General features: G+C 44.8%; 1 protein-coding gene across 12 annotated transcripts in view; it reads left to right on the plus strand.

The window, feature by feature from the left end:
- Nucleotides 1-233: 233 nt before the first annotated feature.
- MAPT (microtubule associated protein tau) overlaps nucleotides 234-17,829 on the plus strand; it is a 168,963-nt gene continuing 151,367 nt past the window's right edge. For 4 of the 12 annotated variants that reach the window (XM_036754298.1, XM_036754301.1, XM_036754302.1 and 1 more), the window contains exon 1: nucleotides 930-993. Coding sequence is in view for 2 of the 12 variants with exons in the window: in XM_036754307.1 (XP_036610202.1) it covers nucleotides 441-993 (553 nt within the window). In the remaining 10 variants the exon portion in view is untranslated. Of the gene's footprint in view, nucleotides 994-1,846; nucleotides 2,128-17,829 lie in introns of those variants that run through there. The other 8 variants (XM_036754307.1, XM_036754306.1, XM_036754305.1 and 5 more) reach the window with 8 other exon arrangements.

The raw sequence follows: 17,829 nt of genomic DNA on the forward strand, positions 1-17,829 counted from the left end.
CAAGTAACGGTTTTTGAAGATGGGGGAGGCGAGGGGCGGGAGACATGGGCATGTTTGTACATCTGCTGCTTTGTGACCTTGGGCAAATCCCTCAACCTCTTTCTGGGCCTCGTTTCCTCATCTGTAAAAATGCGGGGTGGGGTGCATCGGACCACCCCGAACTCCGCCTCAGCCCTAACCCCACGATGCGGTGATGATGACCGTGGGTGGGACCCTGGGGCTGCAGAAGGGATGGGGGAGGGGGTCCTCTCTGTCCTAGGGGGCCGCCCTAGCCAGTGCTTTTGTGACTCTAGGGGTGTCAGGGCTAAGTCCAAGCTGGCTACCCGCACTGCGCCCCCCTCCCCCCAGGGAAAAGCCCCCAGGTTTCTCTGACGAGACAAAGGCCCCAGGCTGTCAGGGGAAAGGGGTGTGTGTATGGGGTGGGAGAGAGGCGCGTGCGCATGCGCTGGGGCGCGAGCGCGCGCGCCTGTCAGTGCTGGGGAACCCAGGTGAGGGAGGGGTTGGGGTTGAGATTCACGGGGTGGGGAAGGGGGAAAGAGAGAACCACGGAGGGGAAAGGAAAGAAGCCTCGCGGCAGGGGCAACGGAGAGACCGGAGGGCCGGGCTCCCCGTCGCTTGAGGGCTCCCTCTGGCGGCCGGAGAAGACGGCGGCGAGGAAGGGAGGGCCCTTGAGGCGGGGAGTCGCGCTTGCGCTCGCGCTCGCGCTCGCTCTCCGGCTCTCCGCTTGCTGCCTGCTCTGGGTCCCCGCCCCCGCACTCCTGCTGCCGCCGCTGCTGCTGCTGTTGCTGCTGCTGCTGCCGCCGCTGCTGCTGCTGAGTTACTCCGTTCGCGGGGAGGCGCCGTGGTCGCGCACTCCGCTCCTCGGCTGCGCGCGCCCGCTCTCGCCCACTGCCACCCACCTCCGCCCACCATCCACCGCCGCCCATCACTACCGCATCCGCCACCACCGCCACCTTTTCTGCGCTCCGAACTCCCCTCGCACCGGCCAAGCAGGTAAGCGCAGGGGCTTCGGGAAGCTGCCCTGCTCCGCTCCCCACCCCCAGCTCCATCTCTGCGCCTGGCTGCAGCCGATGTTCCCCTCTTCGGGCTGGACTGCGGAGCGCCCGGCGGGCAGGGAAGGATACCTTTAACTAGCCCTCTGACCCCTACCCCAGGGCCGCAGGCTGCAGACCCGGGTGGGGAGGATGGCTCGATTTCAAAGGCGATTCATAAAGGGAAGCGTGTGTGGAGGAAGGAAAAAGGGCTTAAGGCATAAAAACGTTTGCATTAACCTGGGGAACGAGGTGTTGAATGCACTGGGTGGGGCGCCGGTTGCAGTGACCTCGGAGAAAAAAGGGAGGGGGGCTTGCTATCCCCCTCCCCGATACCACTTGCCGCAGTAGGGCGAGGGGCATCTTTTCCAATGCCAAGAACCAGGAGGGGGTGGGGCGCAGTGGAGGGGTGGGGGAGCAGTTCGGGTGAGAATGAGGGGGAAGAATGTTCCAATCTCCCAGAAACCTGCATCCGATTTCCCGTTTTGCCTTCAGCCTTTAGGAGGGCGTGGGGTGGATTTTCGACTAGATGCCTCCCTACCCCCAGTCTCCTTTGGCTTGCACTAGTGTGCTTCAGGTGGGGACCCCACCCCCAACACGGCTTTCTTTCCCAGAATTCAGGGGACATGTTGGTTACGGTGGAGTGGATTCGCCTGATTGGGAGGGGTCTCGGATGGATGGATGGATGGATGGCAAGTTTGTCCTCAATTCCTATCCTCCCTGTGCCCAAAACTAAAAATCTAAAAGCAGATGAATGTTGAGATTGACGTTTCTTGAGGGTTTTTTTTTTCTATTTCACTCCCTCCTCCCAAAAAATCAGTGTGTGAGTGTGAGAGTGTGTGTGTGTGTGTCCAGCACCGCGGCTGCGTCCCCGCCTTGGTCACTTGGAAAATCGAGCTGCTTTTTTGCAGACGTCAGTTGCCGCACTCGGGGCTGCGGGCTGCAAGGTGCATTCTGAAAGGGTGAATTTCTTTCTCTCCCTTTCGCGGGTTCTCGTTCCTCATTTACCCGCAGCGGCTAGCGCTGTCCGTTCTGAAGCCGGCCTTTCGCCGTGGCCGTGATGGCGGTAAGGGCTTGCCTCTGGATGCTGCAGTAGGTGTGTATGGGGAGGGGGGGGAAGGAGGGGGGAAGCGAGGGAGGGAGAGGATGGGCTTTCTCCCCCTCCTCTTTTTCAAATCCGTGGTGCCATATTTTGCAGTCTGACATGTCCTTATAATGCAGTTGGCATATTCCCTGTAGGGACAGGACGGCATGTGGTGATATAGTTAAAAGCAAGAAGGGGGAAAATCTACTACGAAATCTCTACATTTTGCTACCGCCGAAGAAGTGGCCGTAGGGAATCGTACGCTGGGGATTTGTGCCGCTTTGTGTCTCCCTGTTAAACGGTTCATGTTTCCCCGCTACGGTTTTAAAATCTGGTTGGATTGAGAAGGGTGGTGTCTCCCCCGAGCCACGCCACCCCACCCACTCCCAAGACTGTCACTCTAGAATCTGCAAGCTTTTGTTGAATCGATTTTTCCCCCTTAATAACCGAGGAACCAACGTGACAGCCGCGATGGCAGGGATACAATAGACGCTTCTCTTCGCTGTTTCCGGGGTTTTCTGAGAATGCGTCCCCAAATTCCCAGGGTGGGTTTTCCTTTCCCACAGTGTCTGGGAACGGCTTTCGATCACTGCAAACCTCCGCTGGCCGCCGCGCGCAGCCGGGACTACGCCCCTTTTAGGACCGGGCACGCGCGGATGCCAAGCTGGACCACCCAGGCTGGCTAGGATAGGATCACAGGTGCTCCCTCGCCCTCTGGGAGTCTGCTCAGGGTTTGAGAAAATGACAAAAAAAAAAACAAACAGAAAAAAAAAAACAAAAACCCGTCCCTCTGTCTTGAAGTTGCGTGACGGCGTCGTTCCTTCCGTGCCAGGAGCTCCCATACCCGCACGCGCCCCGGCGCACGGTCCCGCTGGTTCATTCCCGGGCCGGGGCCCTACCCCGCGGCCACCACCCCTCGCGGCGCGCACGCGCGCGCGTACACATCCACGCGCGCGCGCATGCACACACCCTGTGCATGTTAATGCACATACAGACCAAAAGGGTCCTGCTCCTCTGATCTGACAGATCCCTGCGAGGACTGGCAGGTTTGCGCGTGTTTCGCAGAGGGACGCCTGCAGGGCTGAGCGTTGTGTAATATAGAGTGCGCTTCTGGTCCGGGCGCCCACAAACAACCAGTGCTTGGGGGCTGAGCGGAGAAGCCGCAGGCCTTTGGCTGAAAGAGCATCAGGGCAAGGAGGGATTGATGGTAATGGGAGAAGATTGAGTCGGTAGGACCCCAGGCTTCTAGGATTTCTTTTTTTAGGAATAGAGTTGCACAGAGTGGGGGAGGCATCTCCAGACATCCCTGGAGATGTGGGGTCCTACTCCCTTTGGGGGCGGCACCCACGAAGGAGCAAGGCTGGTTGATGTCTTTCACTCACCGTAGGCATGGAAAGTAGAGTCATAGATTCACTGGGGTCGTAATGGGATAGATTGTGGACAGATCTTTACGGTAAAGTAATTTTCGACAAGCATTTATGTTTAGGAAGTTCCTTTCTCTCCCCCCTCCACAACCTCCCAGGAGAACTAGTGAGGAGGTCAAGACCGTTTGCAGGCTTGTGGCATGGAAGATGAGTGGGGTGACATCAGGGAGACAGCCACGGGGGGGGGGGAGCAGTACAAATGCAGCATCTACAAATGCAGAATCTACATCAGCAGCTTTTTCTAGATGATTCTTCCCCTTCCACATAGGAAACTAACAAAGAATAAACCTTTGCAAGGAAGAGATTTGGCTAGGTGGGAAGTAGGAAGGAAGTATGGCCTGAAGCATTATACTATCTGCTTTCTAAGTTGAGCTGAACATTCCTTCTTGAACTAATTTAGCCCCCTATCTCCAGCAGAGGCTAAGGACGGAGATAGGAGGGAGATAAGGGAATGAGGGGGCTTTAAGTGGTTACCACCTCACCCAACCCCACTCGCAGTCTGTGAATGTAGGGAACTAGTCAAAGTTATTTCGAAAAGCATTTATCTAACAAAGAATGAGGATTATTCTGGTCATACCATACAGATGTTATCCCAGTGAAGATGGATTTCTGTAGTTATGACGGGCTATTATTACTGAATGGAAATGTTCTCAGCTTCTGTTGAGTTGAAGAATGGAAGGTATGGAAGGGCCTAATGTCTTTAGTTCACTAAACCCTGAATCGAAGCCTGCGTTGAACTTCTGAAATGCTACTCCATTTTGAAATACCTCTCCAAGTGTGTGTGTATTGACTGGCAAAGATTAGGACAGCTATCCACAGAAGAATAATTTTGATGTTTTTTAAAATGTGATTTAAAAAGCATCTTATGACTCTTTAAAACTCTGAACTTTGCTGAAGGGCTTGTAATGGACTAGATTGCATTTCATTTCCTAATTACAGGACAGTCACGATGTAATTTTGAGCTTTGGACTTCAAATGACGGAATTTTTTTTTTACTTTCACCAAATGTAATGGATCATGGAATGATCAGGGTATTGTTTAGTCTTTAAGGCAAGCCTGAAATATATTAGGCTGAAATAACTGTCTTGTGGCTGCTTACCAAGGTCAAAGGACCTCCACAGGGCCTTGGGATGCCAAGCAGTTGGGCAGAATTTCCAAGAATGTTAGGGTTCTTCTTTTCCTTCCTCCCCATCTCTCAAAAAAATTAGAAAGAAAAATGCAAGTTATCCAGACCACTGCATTAATACCCAGTTGTCCTCCTAGTTTCTTCAATCTTGCCCTAACAGATCTCTGTTTTTTTTTAAGGGGCCATTACTTTGAAAAGCAGGGCTGACTTCCCTCCTTGTTTTTCTGCCTTCTAATGTCATGTTGTACTCCCTGGAGGAAACTGCTGCCTTCCTGTAGTGTTAATTTCTATAGTTAACTGTGAGTGACATTCAAATTAGTGAATGTTATATATGTTTCAGTTTAAAAACCTCTATGGTAGAAACAACTTCTTTTAAAAAAAAAACTTCTATTTTAAAAGGTAGTTTACGAAAGGTTTTGGTGAGGAACGACAATTTTTTTTAATAATCCTGGGATTTCATTTTATGTCTTATCTCTTTAAATTTCAAGTCTGCTTATACAGAGTGTCCCAAAAGTCTTATTGCAGGTTTAAGCTTTCACAGCTGTATTTATTCTCATCCTTTCTTATCAGGTCCTCCTGAATTTTTTCCTGCCTTTCCTTGCTCCCTTTACCACCATCCTTAATCCAACTCTTCATTTCTAGTAACAGTACTCATGCATCTGGCTATTCATTTTCCTATTAGGTAAGTTTCGTGCATCCATTAAACTTATTTTTAATTTACCACCAGGCCATTCCTATAGGAGGAAGAGGAGGCATCAGTTTACTATATGTGCTCCTAAAGGAGCAACTGACAAATATTTTGCCAACGTGTATCTTTCCTAGTTCTCAAAGAGCTATCAGCACAAATGGAGCCTGGAAGGGTGTGGTTCTTAAATGACTTCTATTAAGCGTGCCTTTTCTGACAAGGACAAAAGAAACACATTTCAGACAAATTGCAAGAAGAAAACATATGTTTTGATTTCTTAAGATTCAGTCATTTTGGAGCATAAGGAGAGGTATATATTAGCAGTTTTCATTTTCTTTTGTTTAAATAAATTGACATATTAGCTCTCTTCATATTAGATTACATCATCCATTAACCAAGAGGGCTTCTCTACATTCCCTCAGCACAAATGTGCTCATCCAGTTTACTAATATGATCTAACTTAATTCACAAGTTGCCAAAGAGCCTCAGACAAATGGATAGAATTCCCCCCCACCCCCAACTAGATTTTAAGTTCCTCCCCCGCCATGACCACTAACCTGGAGATAGGATAATCTCTGTTCCCGTTGCCTCTCATAAGGAGAGATAGAGGTGGGGAGCACGGAATGGGAAACTTAGGGGGTGCTCTTGGCACAATGAATACTCTTTCTGTAGAAATGTTGTTATACATCAGGGGGCATAGGGTCTAGTACTGTTATTTTGTCCAGTTGTGTCCAACTTTTTATGACCCTATTTTGGGGTGTTCTTGGAAAAGATACTGGAATGGTTTGCCATGTCCTTCTCCAGATCATTTTACAGATGTGGAAACTGAGGCAACCAAGGTTAAATGACTTGCCCCTCCAGGGTCACACCACTGGTATATATCTGAGGCCAGATTTAAATTCAGGAAGATGAGTTTTCCTGACTCCAGGCCCAGCACTCTATCCACTGCGCCACCCACCTACATGTGGGTTATTTTGGTTTTCTGTAGCCCGGCCAGAAATCCTTACAGCCATATATAAAATTATTTCCATAAGAAAATGCATTCCAAATTCAAAACAACTGATTTTCAAGTAAAGTTTTGGAACACAATCCATTCCTAAAGCATAAATTTTTGACAGAAGTTTCTAATCCTGAACTTGCAATTGAGCAAGGTATTTAGAATCTAAGTTGGGTTGTCTAGTCCACTCTATAATGTGGCATAATGCTATGGTCTCCAAAGTGAGGGTGAGGGCTCCCTGGGGGTCCATGGCATGACCCCAGTAGGTATGTGATCAACTAGTAGGAGGGTGGGAAGATGGGTAGAATCCCACCTTCCCCACAATGGCCGGGGTTGTTCCAGGCTCTCCTGTTCTGAGCTAGATGTCAGCCCCTTGGGGTAGTTATAACTTAACCCCAACCTTGGGGTACCCATAGCAGTAGCTACACAGGTGTCATTTAGGAAATCCTTCCTCCCCTACAAAATGCCCACCACCCTTGTAACCCAGATTACTTCATAGCTGCAGAAGCACTCTTAAGGGGACAAGTTCTGCACTCCAGGACAGTGACCCGTGAGACCCCCTCCCTTTTCATTTTGGGACAGAATGAGCTGGCATAAAGCAGATCTCATTACCTTATAGTCTCCCCTCATTACAACTGAAACCACTTTCCAAAGTTACAAACGATCTCTTAATTGCCAATCTAAAGGTCTTTTCTCAATCCTCCACCTTCTTAACTTCCCTGAGGCATTTGACAGTTGATTATCTTCACCTCTAGCATACTCCCTCCTCTGGGTTTTCAAGACAGTGGCCTCATTTGATTCTCCTTTTGCCAATCAGACAATCCCTGAGTCTCCTTTGTTGGATAATCATGCCCTACTCCTTCCCTGTGGGTATACCCCAAGGCTCTGTTCTGAGCCTTCTCCTCCTTTCTCTCTTTATTCTCTCATTTGGTAACTCCAGTGACTCCCACAGGTGTAATTATGCTATAAATGCAAAATGATGACCAGATCTATCTATCAGCCCCAGTCTCTCTCCTGAACTCCATTCCTGCTTCACCAACTTCCTATTGGACATTTCAAACCGGTTATCCTATGGGCATCTCAAACTCAACTTGTCCAAAAAGTGAACTCATTATCTTTTTCTTAAAACCATCACCCTCTTCCAAACTACCCAATTTCTGCCAAGTGTACCAGCATCCTCCCCAGGTTCACAGCCTTGGTGTGACCTTCTCTCACCCCACATATCTTGCCAAATCTTGTTATTTCTACTTCTACACTTTTTGAATTAGGGTAACTAGGCGGTGCAGTGGGTATAGAGCGCTGGGCCTGGAGTCAGGAAGACTTATCTTCCTGAGTCCACATCTAGCCTCAGACACTTACTAGCAGCTGAGTGACCCTGGGCAAGTTACTTAATCTGTTTGCCTCAGTTTCCTCATCTGTAAAATGTGTTGGAGAAGGAAATGGTAAACCACTCCCGTAGCTGCCAAGAAAATCCCAAATGGGGTCACGAAGAGTCAGACACGACGGAAACGACTCAACAACAATTCCTTGAATCTCTCAAATGCCCTCACCCCCTCATCTAGTCTATAGCAGTAAACTCTTAATTGGTTTCCATGCCCTCAGGTCGCTCCCTACTGCAATTCATCCTTCACATAGCTCCCAAAGTGATTTTTCCAAGATGCAGATGACTCGCCATGCCACTCCACTACTCAGAAAACTATTGTGGCTCCTTATTGACTCCGGGATAAAAGATTATTCTATCTTTACCTCCTCCTTTTAACATTTTTGTTATTTGCATATGTTTCATAATGCCCGTAATGATTAGTATCATTATACATGCATATAATTTGTAAATAAGTAAATGTGCCCATATTGGGGGATGCACTCGGTTTTTATTACCAGGAATGTGCTGGTACAGCGGACAGAGTGCTAGATTGGGAATTGGGAAGACCTTGGTTCAAATCCTGCCTTTTGTGCTCACTGTGCAGCCCCAGAGAAATCATTTGACCTGTTGGAATCTTAGTTTCCTCTTCTGTAAAATGGGATAGTAATCACACCTGAGAGGAAGAGTGGTATAAAAAGATAAATAGTAACTGCACATAGTATGGAATAGATACATAATCACACCTGAGGGCTAATGAGGTATGGTAAAGAGTCCTCTGGGCTTGGAGTCAGCATCACCTGGCTTCAAGCCCTGCCTTTGTCAAATACCAGCTGCATGACTTGGGACAAGTTACTTTCAGCGTCCCAGGCATCTTTTGGCCTCCTAAGAAATGCTGGAGTCAACACTGGACTGTTGGCTATGAAGAAAATCAAGAGCTGGGAAGGGAAGATGGCATTCACGTCAGAACATATCTATAGTCAATGAGACAGCCCTATTCGTTGCTAGGATCCCACTGCATCTGGAACGGATGACTTAGGCTCCTTAGTGTTTGATCAGTCAATTCTCAGTGAGGAAGCCTAAGATAATAGGGGTAGTGCTAGATTTGGAGTGAAAGGACCTGGGTTTGCAGCCTGCCTCTGTCACTGCTTGTGTGACCTTGACTGTCACTCATTGGCCTCAGTGTCTTCATCTGTAAAATAAAAGGGTTGGACTAAGTGACTTTTTACAGTTCCTATCACCTCTAAATCATCTGTAAAATGGGATAATAATAACAACCCCCCCCTCCACCCACACACACACAGGGTTATTGTGAGGATTCAGTGAGACAACAAATGTGAATATTTTGGAAACCTTAAAGCATCCTATAAATGCTAACAAATCTGATCGACAGCAAATGGAGGAGGCTGAGATACAGTTCAGTGGAGAGTTGCCAAAACTAACAGAGAACCATTTCTTAGACAGTCCGGTATCCCCATTTTATGGGTGAAGAAACTGAGACCCAAGGAGGTGGTGACTTGTCTGTGGTCACCCAAGTTTAATGCCAAAGTTGGTAGTTGAGCACCGGCTTTCTGAGTCTGTCACGTGGCCTGCTGCCTACTACACTGATTGCAGGCCCTGCCTAAATCTAGGGAAGCTTGACAGAAAACCAAATATGTAATAATAATCATAGCTCACATTTCTTTTTTTAAATAGTTTTTAAAAATTTTTTCTCCCCAGTTACACATGAGAACAATTTTTAATGTTCAGGTTTTTTGAGTTCTAAATTCTATCTTTGGATGGGTAAGCAATCATCTGATGCAGTCTACACGTGTGCAGTCATGTAAAACATATTTCCATAGTAGTCATTTTGTGGAAGAAAACTTGAACCAAAAAAAAATAAAAGAAGGAAATGAAAAATAGTATGCTTTGGTTTGTATTCAGTCGCCATCAGTTCTTTCTCTGGAGGCAGATAGCACTTTTCATCATGAGTCCTTTGGGATCATCTTGGATCATTAACTCTGAGAATAGCTAAGTCATTCACAGTTGTTCATCACACAGTATTGCTGTTACTGTGTACTTTCTGCTTACTTCATTCTACATCAGTTCATGTACATCTTTCCAGGTTTTTCTGAAATCATCCTGCCCGTTATTTCTCATAACAAAATAATACTCCATTACAATCATGTATCACAACTTTTTCAGCCATTCCCCAATTGATGGACATCCCCTCAATTTCCAGTTCTTGGCCACCACAAAAATAGTTGCCATAAATATTTTTGTACAAATAGGTCCTTTTCGATAACTCACATTTCCAAAACAACTTAAGATGGATAATATAAGTGTTCTTATTCCCATTTTCCAAATAAAGTTACTGGAAGATAATGTCTTGCCTTGAGGTCTTGTAATTAATAAATGTCAGAGGTGGGTTCTAGGTCAGGTTTCCGGACTCATTTCACCATACCACACTGTCTGTCATGTGACCAATCACACTGCCTTCATCTGGGTAAACCTGACAGATACCCAAGGTCAGGTATATATTCCCAGGCACTCTCATGGGGCCTGAATGCCTGCAATAGAGCAGCCAACTTGTAATATCAGTCCCTTGGCTCCAGGCTGAATTAGTTAGCTTGGCTCATGAGCCTTTTTCCGAAGCACCACCTATTCATGGGCGGGGAGTGGAATTTGCAGAACATTACCTAGCTTTACTTTTCAAAAAGTTTGGCAATCAATGCAAAAGTGCACTGGGTATAATGAAGTTGAATCTATGTCCTTACTTCTAAAGACTGGTTTCCACTGCTGATTCATCATTCCTGGGGAAGAGTATGATCTGTTTCAGGGCTCAGAACTTGAAACTCAGGTGTGGTTTCCTAAAAGCTTTTTAGCTTTCTATACCATCTTCTGTTTCTTGCTGCAATTAAACTAGAGGCTGGTGAAGAATTCATCATCCTAGTTCTTTCCAGAGGCAATCTTTCCTGTCTAGTCCTAGCATTTTGCATGTGACTCAAATTGATTTGCCATGAGCTATTCTATTAAAGCATTGGGTTGATTTCCTGTAATATGATAGTCTGATGGGCTACTTAATGACTTAATGAGGTGTTAACTAGTATCCTTGGACCCCATTGATTTGGAATCTATGACAGTCAACTTCTGCGGGGCTAAAATTTACCTTTGCACAATGAAGACATGATCTGTTAGACAAATTAATGATGGGAGTAAATTTCACAGCTCTGTTTAACCTACTTAAGCCTAACTATTTTGATCTGTACTCATAGTTCCAGCTATCAGTTCTATATCGATGACCTCAATAGATTGACTGCTGTGATGAATGAAGCCTAGACTGATTGTTCTTGCCCTAGTTTTCTGTGATCCTTAAGGATTTACTTGGGAATTCTCCCTCCCTGTATTGGGCAGGAGCCAAGACAGTTTGGCTGGGTTATCACACTGCTATCTTAGTAAATACGCTATCAAGCATTCTGCATGCCTTCAATAGCTGCCTTCCTAAATTTATAATTTTTAAATGATTTTCTGCTTAGAGAATCTGTTAACTAGCATTTGTTGAACACTTACAGTAGGTTGTCCAAGACCTAGAGGAGTCAAGTAGCTGGCCCAGGATCAGTCAGGATTTGAATTCAGGTCTTCTGACTGTAATTCCGACCTTCTTGCAATTAATCATTAAACATTTTTTAAGTGTCAGACACCACAGTGATGCTTCTAGAATTCTGCACACTTGTATTATTACAGCATTTTTTAAAAATAGCCTTCTTAATTTTAATTACTTTCTTTTCAATCTAGTATGCACAATACTGCCAGATTAATTTTTGTGAAAGACAACTTTTATGAGATCATTTCCCTATTCAAGAGCCTACAATATCTCATTGTTGCTTATTGCATAAAGTCTAAACTCCTCTACCTGACTTTCAAGGGTCTATGTAGATCGACCCTACCCTTAAGTCTCCAGCCTTATATTCTTTTAGATCCCTTAATAATTCCCATTTAAAATGGACTGACCATTTCCTCCTCTTCTTCCAGCCTAGAATAAATCTTCCTTCTCTACTCAACCTTTCTAAATTGCCTCAATCCTCCAAAGCCTAGTTCAGGTCTCAATGCTTCTATGAATATCTCTCTAATTGCCTCAACCCGTGACAATTTCTCTCATCTCTACCCTTTTTGTCCTTACAGTCACTCTTACAATATTTAATAATTAAGAAAGGCATAGTGTCTAGGACAAGGAAAATGTCTTCTATTTCCCCTAGTCAGACCACATCTGGAGTATTATATTCAGTTCTGGGTACTGCATTTTAGGAAAGACATTTATAAGCTGGACAACATCTAGGGGAGAATGACCAAGATAAAAAAGCCTATTCACTTGAATGAATGAATAAACACTAAATGGAGATCAGTGGAAGGAGATGGAGAAGAGCAGACTTGGTGGGTGCCATGATAACTGTCTTCTAGTATTTAAAAGATTATTATGTGGAAGAGAGATTAGGCCTTTTCCATTTAGCCACAGAGAGCAAAACTGGGAGAAATGGATGGAAGCTGTAGAGAGGCAAATATAGTAAAAAGATTCCCTAATAATTAGAATTGTCTAAGAGTGGAATGAACTTCCTCCAATGGTAATGAGTATCCTGACACTTGGAGTTCTTTCCATGAGATTTTGGGGGGATATCATAGAAAGGATTTGTGTTCAGGTACGGGTTGAAATGTCACCTGATGTATCCCTTCCAACCTTAGAATTCTGCATTCTTAGAAAATGCTCCATTGTTCTCATGTGTGTTAAGTCATTTCTCCAACTATATTGTAAACTATTTGAGGGAAGTGTGTGAGGTAGTGAGAGAATAAACTGAAGACTTCACAGGGAATATGTATATATGTATTTATATCTAAAATGTTTGAGAATCAATATGTAGAGAAAAAGGAAATGGGATAAATTTGAGTCTGTGGGAATCTGATTATTTAGCCTTTAGGAATGTCTTTCTCCCCTTCTTCTTTATATTTATAGATGTCACCTCAGCTGTGAATGGAATACAAGATTGTGAAAGCTTCCCTACGAATAACTCAGGCAAAGCAATATTCAAATAGAGATAGTACAAATTTAGTTAGGATGTGAACCTCACCAGGCCTAAGTTTCATTTTCCTGTAAATCATATGATTTCAGGGAAACCAGATGATATTCCCCTCTCTCCCCTCCCCTAGCCTACTTACAAATGGCCATCTTAGCATTAAAGTTTCCCTATAAGGTAATTCTGTAGTTTCTGTGCTTGTCCTGCTTAGATTGTGAGGCCACTTGTCTCCGCAAATGGGGACGGGGGTCCAGCCTCTGGGGTGGGATTTCTTAGAATTGTTTGTACAAGGGTATATATCTCCCTGCTTGTCTTCTTCTCCTTGCCTCTCTTCACCGCCATCTCCACCCTGGTAGTGAGAGATGCCCAGTTCTCGAGACTTGATCAAATAAAGCTTCTGTTTTTTTCCTGCCTTGAGAAACCAAGACACCTCTGTTTTTTTTAACTTGAGTCAGTGGTCTTTTGACCCACACAGAAGGGATCATGTTTCATGGTTTTTTCTTTACCCTCTCTTAACAGCGTTTGCCATACAAGCTCTCAATACATATTTTGTATATTTGTGTACCAGTAGATACTTTATTTTTATTTTCTTGCCTAAACTTGTGATTTCATTAGTACAGGGAATTCCTGGTAAAGAAACTCCTTGCTGAGCAAATGGATGCTATTAAGTTAGAAAAAAATGAGATTATGTTACAGGAATCTTACCATTAAAGATTTGTTGTGGTTCCGTTGTTTTTCAGTCGTGTCCAACTCTTTATGACCCCATTTGGGGTTTTTTGGGCAAAGATACTAGAGTGGTTTGCCATTTTCTTCTCCAGTTCATTTTACAGGTGAGGAAACTGAGGCAAACAGGGTTAAGTGACTTGCCCAGGGTCATACCAGCTACTAAGTGTCTGAGGCCAGATTTTAACTTGGCAAGAGGAGTCTTCCTGACTGTAGGCCCAGCACTCCTATCCACTGCACCACCTACCTGCCCTTGTTAGATTATCATTCATTAAAGCAAACATTCTATTTGTTTGACAGCTTTTTAACTATTTAGACCGATCCACTTTCCCCTCTCCTCAATTTGTCATATTCTACTCTAAGTCAGAACCAAAAACCATTGTTCCCATTTTCTCATTATTTGGCTTGAAGATAGTCCCTAAAAGCGCCACCTGAGTAGCTGGAAAAGAACCTCTGATTCCTTGGCTTCCGTGAATGGATCCCATGTCACATGAGACTTTGGAGAAAGTATTTTAAGATGGAAGTAAGACTCTAAAACAGGCTGGCCGTTTCATATGGCATGTGTGACAGCAAAGCCAAAATTAGTCTTTGTGGCAGATCTACATTTATAAACTCTAGCAACACATCTTTCTCTTCACTCCCAAGGATTGGAGAATGTTTAAGCCTAATTCATTATGGGAGCTATTATGAAGTAGGGGTACAGTGTAGCCCTCCCTGCTTTGAAGTCTGCTGGGAGATGATTTCAGTCACCTTCTGATTCAAGCAGACATCTGCACAGATGCACTGAAGTGACAATGAGATGGATGCTTTGGGTCTTTTGCATGATGAATTTTAGATGGACTAGTTATCAGCATTCCTCTTCATTTTACTCATGTAGATGAAGCCTTGACTTTTCCAGGGCTATTAGAGTTTCAGGGAAAAGGAAGAGGGAAAAGACAGGGAGAAGGCATGGGGAATACTTAAGACAGGAACAAAGGTACTTCACCTACAAGTTCCCTTTGTCTTCTTATTCAAGGCATAGAGGTAAAAGTATTGGATTTGGACTCCGGAGGTATCTGAGCTCCACTCTCACCTATGAAACTTCCCAGTTGCATGGCCTAGGGCAAACTGTTTAACATCTCAGCCCTCAGTGTCTTTATCTGTGAAAAGGAGACCACAATAGCACCCATCTCCCATGGTTTTGTGAGGGTCAAATGGTGTATGTAGAGCAGTTTGCACATCTTAATGTCCCATATATATTTAAGCTATTGTTATCAAGTCTGAAAACCCTGTACTAGTGGTCAACACATTTTTGTTGTTCAGCTATGTCTGACTCTCTGACTCCATTTGGGGTTTCCTGGCAAAAATGTTGGAGTGGTTTGCCATTTCCTTCTCCAGATCATTTTACAGATAGGAAACTAAGGCAAACAGATTTGATCAGGGTCATAGAAATGGTAAGTATCTGAAGCCAGCTTTGAACTCAGGAATGATGAGTCTTCCTGACTAAGGCCTGGTGCTCTATCTATTGCACCACCTAGCTGCCCCTACACGTTGTAGGTGCTTAATACATGTTTCCTGAATTCAGTTGAGTTTGTTGAGGTAACAAATAGGCCTCTCTTATGAGGCTAATCTTCAGAATGGGCAAAACCAAAGAGGAAGAAACCATCTTGAATGATCACCCTCAGGCTTGGCAGCAGTCAGCATGGAGGCCTTTTGATCCCATAAATCTTAGTCAGTCTAGGAACCAGTCCTTATCTTTTCAAAGATCTCTCAAAGAAGGAATGTGGTTTTAGAAAATACTGTATCTCTCTCACCTCCCCAGAAAGCCAGTTCAAAGTCCAACTTCAGCACCAAGTGCTTGCCACTGTAGACTCTGCCTCGGTGGGGTAAAGCATACAACATTAAAACTTGTGGATTACAGTATGTGCTGGGCTTGTTTGACACCGCCCACACACATACCCACATGAATATAAACTCCTTAGGGTCTAAGAGATGGCTCCTTTTTACTCTTAGTTCTAGGATCCCATCATCCTGTGGTCTTCTGGAATCATGACATGATTGCATCGATCATTACACTGATCAGAATTCTGAAGACTTCAAAGTTCCTTTCTTTTACATTACCGTAGTCATTATGTAAATTGTTTTTTGGTTCTACTCACCTCACTCTATCAATTCAAACAAGACCTCTCAGGTTTCCATGAATGCATCCCTTTCATAACTTCTTACGGCACACCACTATTCCATTACATTTGTAGCATTCTTCCTGGGCTACAGGTTAACAGGTTGGGTCCCCAAGGGGACAAGAACCTAAGCTGTACCACTGTAGCTTAGGAGACTCTAGCTGTGTGTTTCCTAATTGCCAGTTAGCCAGTTGACACAATTAGCTCTTAGCATCTTACTGTGATGCCAGAGTGAAAAGTCACCAGCAAAGTCCTGGGGCACACTTGCCCACAAATATACATAGCATTCATGGAAGGAACAGGCACAAACTTACAAGTATTAGTGAGTACTTCAAAAAGTAGCTAGTGAGAGGCAGGTGTACCTAACAAATGTGCTACCTCAGGTCACAACTCACCAGAACTGGGCAGCCCTCCCTGTGGCCCAAGCCTCCATGGACAAAGCTAGAGTTCTCTTGTGTCCAGGAGCCAACTTCCTTCTTTACTGTTGAGGTCCTGCTCTTGGAAGGGGCACCCTCCCTTAAGTGACTGCTTCTCCATATCCTTGTTTATCTCATGTGTGTGTGTGTGTGTGTGTGTGTGCGCGCGCCCGCGTCTGCCACCTGCCTTCTACTGATGGCTGGTGGGAGTGGGAGGAGAGAGAAACTGTCTCCTCCTTCCCCAGAGTGATATCCTTCCTCCATTGCTGGCTTGAATTGATAAATTCTCAAATTTCTCCATGGCTTTAAAAAAAAAAGTAGGCCCAAGGGTCAGACCTAATTCTCTCTGGCAAATCACAAGATACTTCCTGTGTAGCATTAGTTACTTTCTTCCAGTGTCTAAGACTCATGGTTCCAGGTTGATTACAATTTTTCTTCACATCTCTTGGACCCTCTTTTGGTCTACTGACAAGGATTCAAACATAAAGCAAATGTGAGCCGCCTTTTTTCTCCCCACACCTTGTGCTCCAGCTCCAAAGTAAGAAATCTGAAAGGCGATCTGGAATCAATGTCCTATTACACTGGGTTTTTTTCACTTAACACAGAGATCTCTTCTCCCGTGTCCTATCTTCTAAGCTGGACACTACCACTGGGATTATGGTGAAACACACCATGGCCCTTTGGAAATAGAAGAGTACTGTATCAAAAGAGTTGCATGAAGGAGTTTATACTGAGAAGCTCTGAGAACATTTAAATAATCCTCCATCTGAGAATTGGGGTCAAAGAATACCAGTCATCATTTATCTTGGGGGGAAGGGGAGGAGAAGACTCCCAAACCACTTTCATCAAAGAGCAACTGTGAACTAGGATAAATTTAATTTCACTAAAACAATTGCAAGTTGTTCTCCTGGCACCTGTAAAAGCATTTTTTTTTTCAGAATAGTGGGAGCTCCTCACTCCCCCCACCCAGGTTCCACTTGGTGAGTATCTCACTTGTGGCCTTACTATATCAGGCCCTACTGCTCTAACCAAGCTTCATTTTATTATTCCCCTGTGATCTTGTCGCTGCCTCCTTCACTCCCTCTCTTCTAACTCTGGAACTGCAATTAAATCCATATCGCTGCTGCTGGAAATGGTGTACCAGGCCATTCCCCTATGGCTCCACTCACTAGTCCTGTAGCTTTCAAAACCAAAACGTCCCTCCCTGACCAGCACTCTCCTATATGTATCTTCTCCCTCGTTGGAGTATAAACTCCTCAAGGTCAGGGATTGTTTTTGCTTTATATATTGTACCTCCGACATTTAGCACAGTACTTGGCATATAGCAAATGCTTAGCAGTGATTGTTTTATGCATTCATCTTTCAAAAGCCATTAGCATACGTACCATTGTAATATAGGAAAGTACCCAGGAGTCAGGGGTGTGCTGGTAAATGTTTAACAACCAGCTTCTGGGGGGAAGGGGATGTACATAAGACACACTTTTAAGTTTTTAAGTTAAGAAACACATTGTTAACATTTTCTCCATCACTTTCTTAAGTTAAAATAATTGACAGAACAATAGATCAAACCATGATTTGTAGCATTTACCACTCTCCGAAGGTAAATGCTCGTGCTGAAATTTTAACAATTGGCTCTCCCTGCTTGGAGCTGGTTCCAGCATACCCCTGCATAGGAGTCTTTAGTGTATGAGTTCTTAACCTGGGAGTCATGACGTGGATAGGTTTTAGAGGGTCTGTGAAGTTGGGGAGGGGCGGGAAATAGCATCTATATTTGAACAT

Source organism: Trichosurus vulpecula, chromosome 4 (assembly GCF_011100635.1).
Source record: "Trichosurus vulpecula isolate mTriVul1 chromosome 4, mTriVul1.pri, whole genome shotgun sequence".
NCBI lineage: Eukaryota > Metazoa > Chordata > Mammalia > Diprotodontia > Phalangeridae > Trichosurus > Trichosurus vulpecula.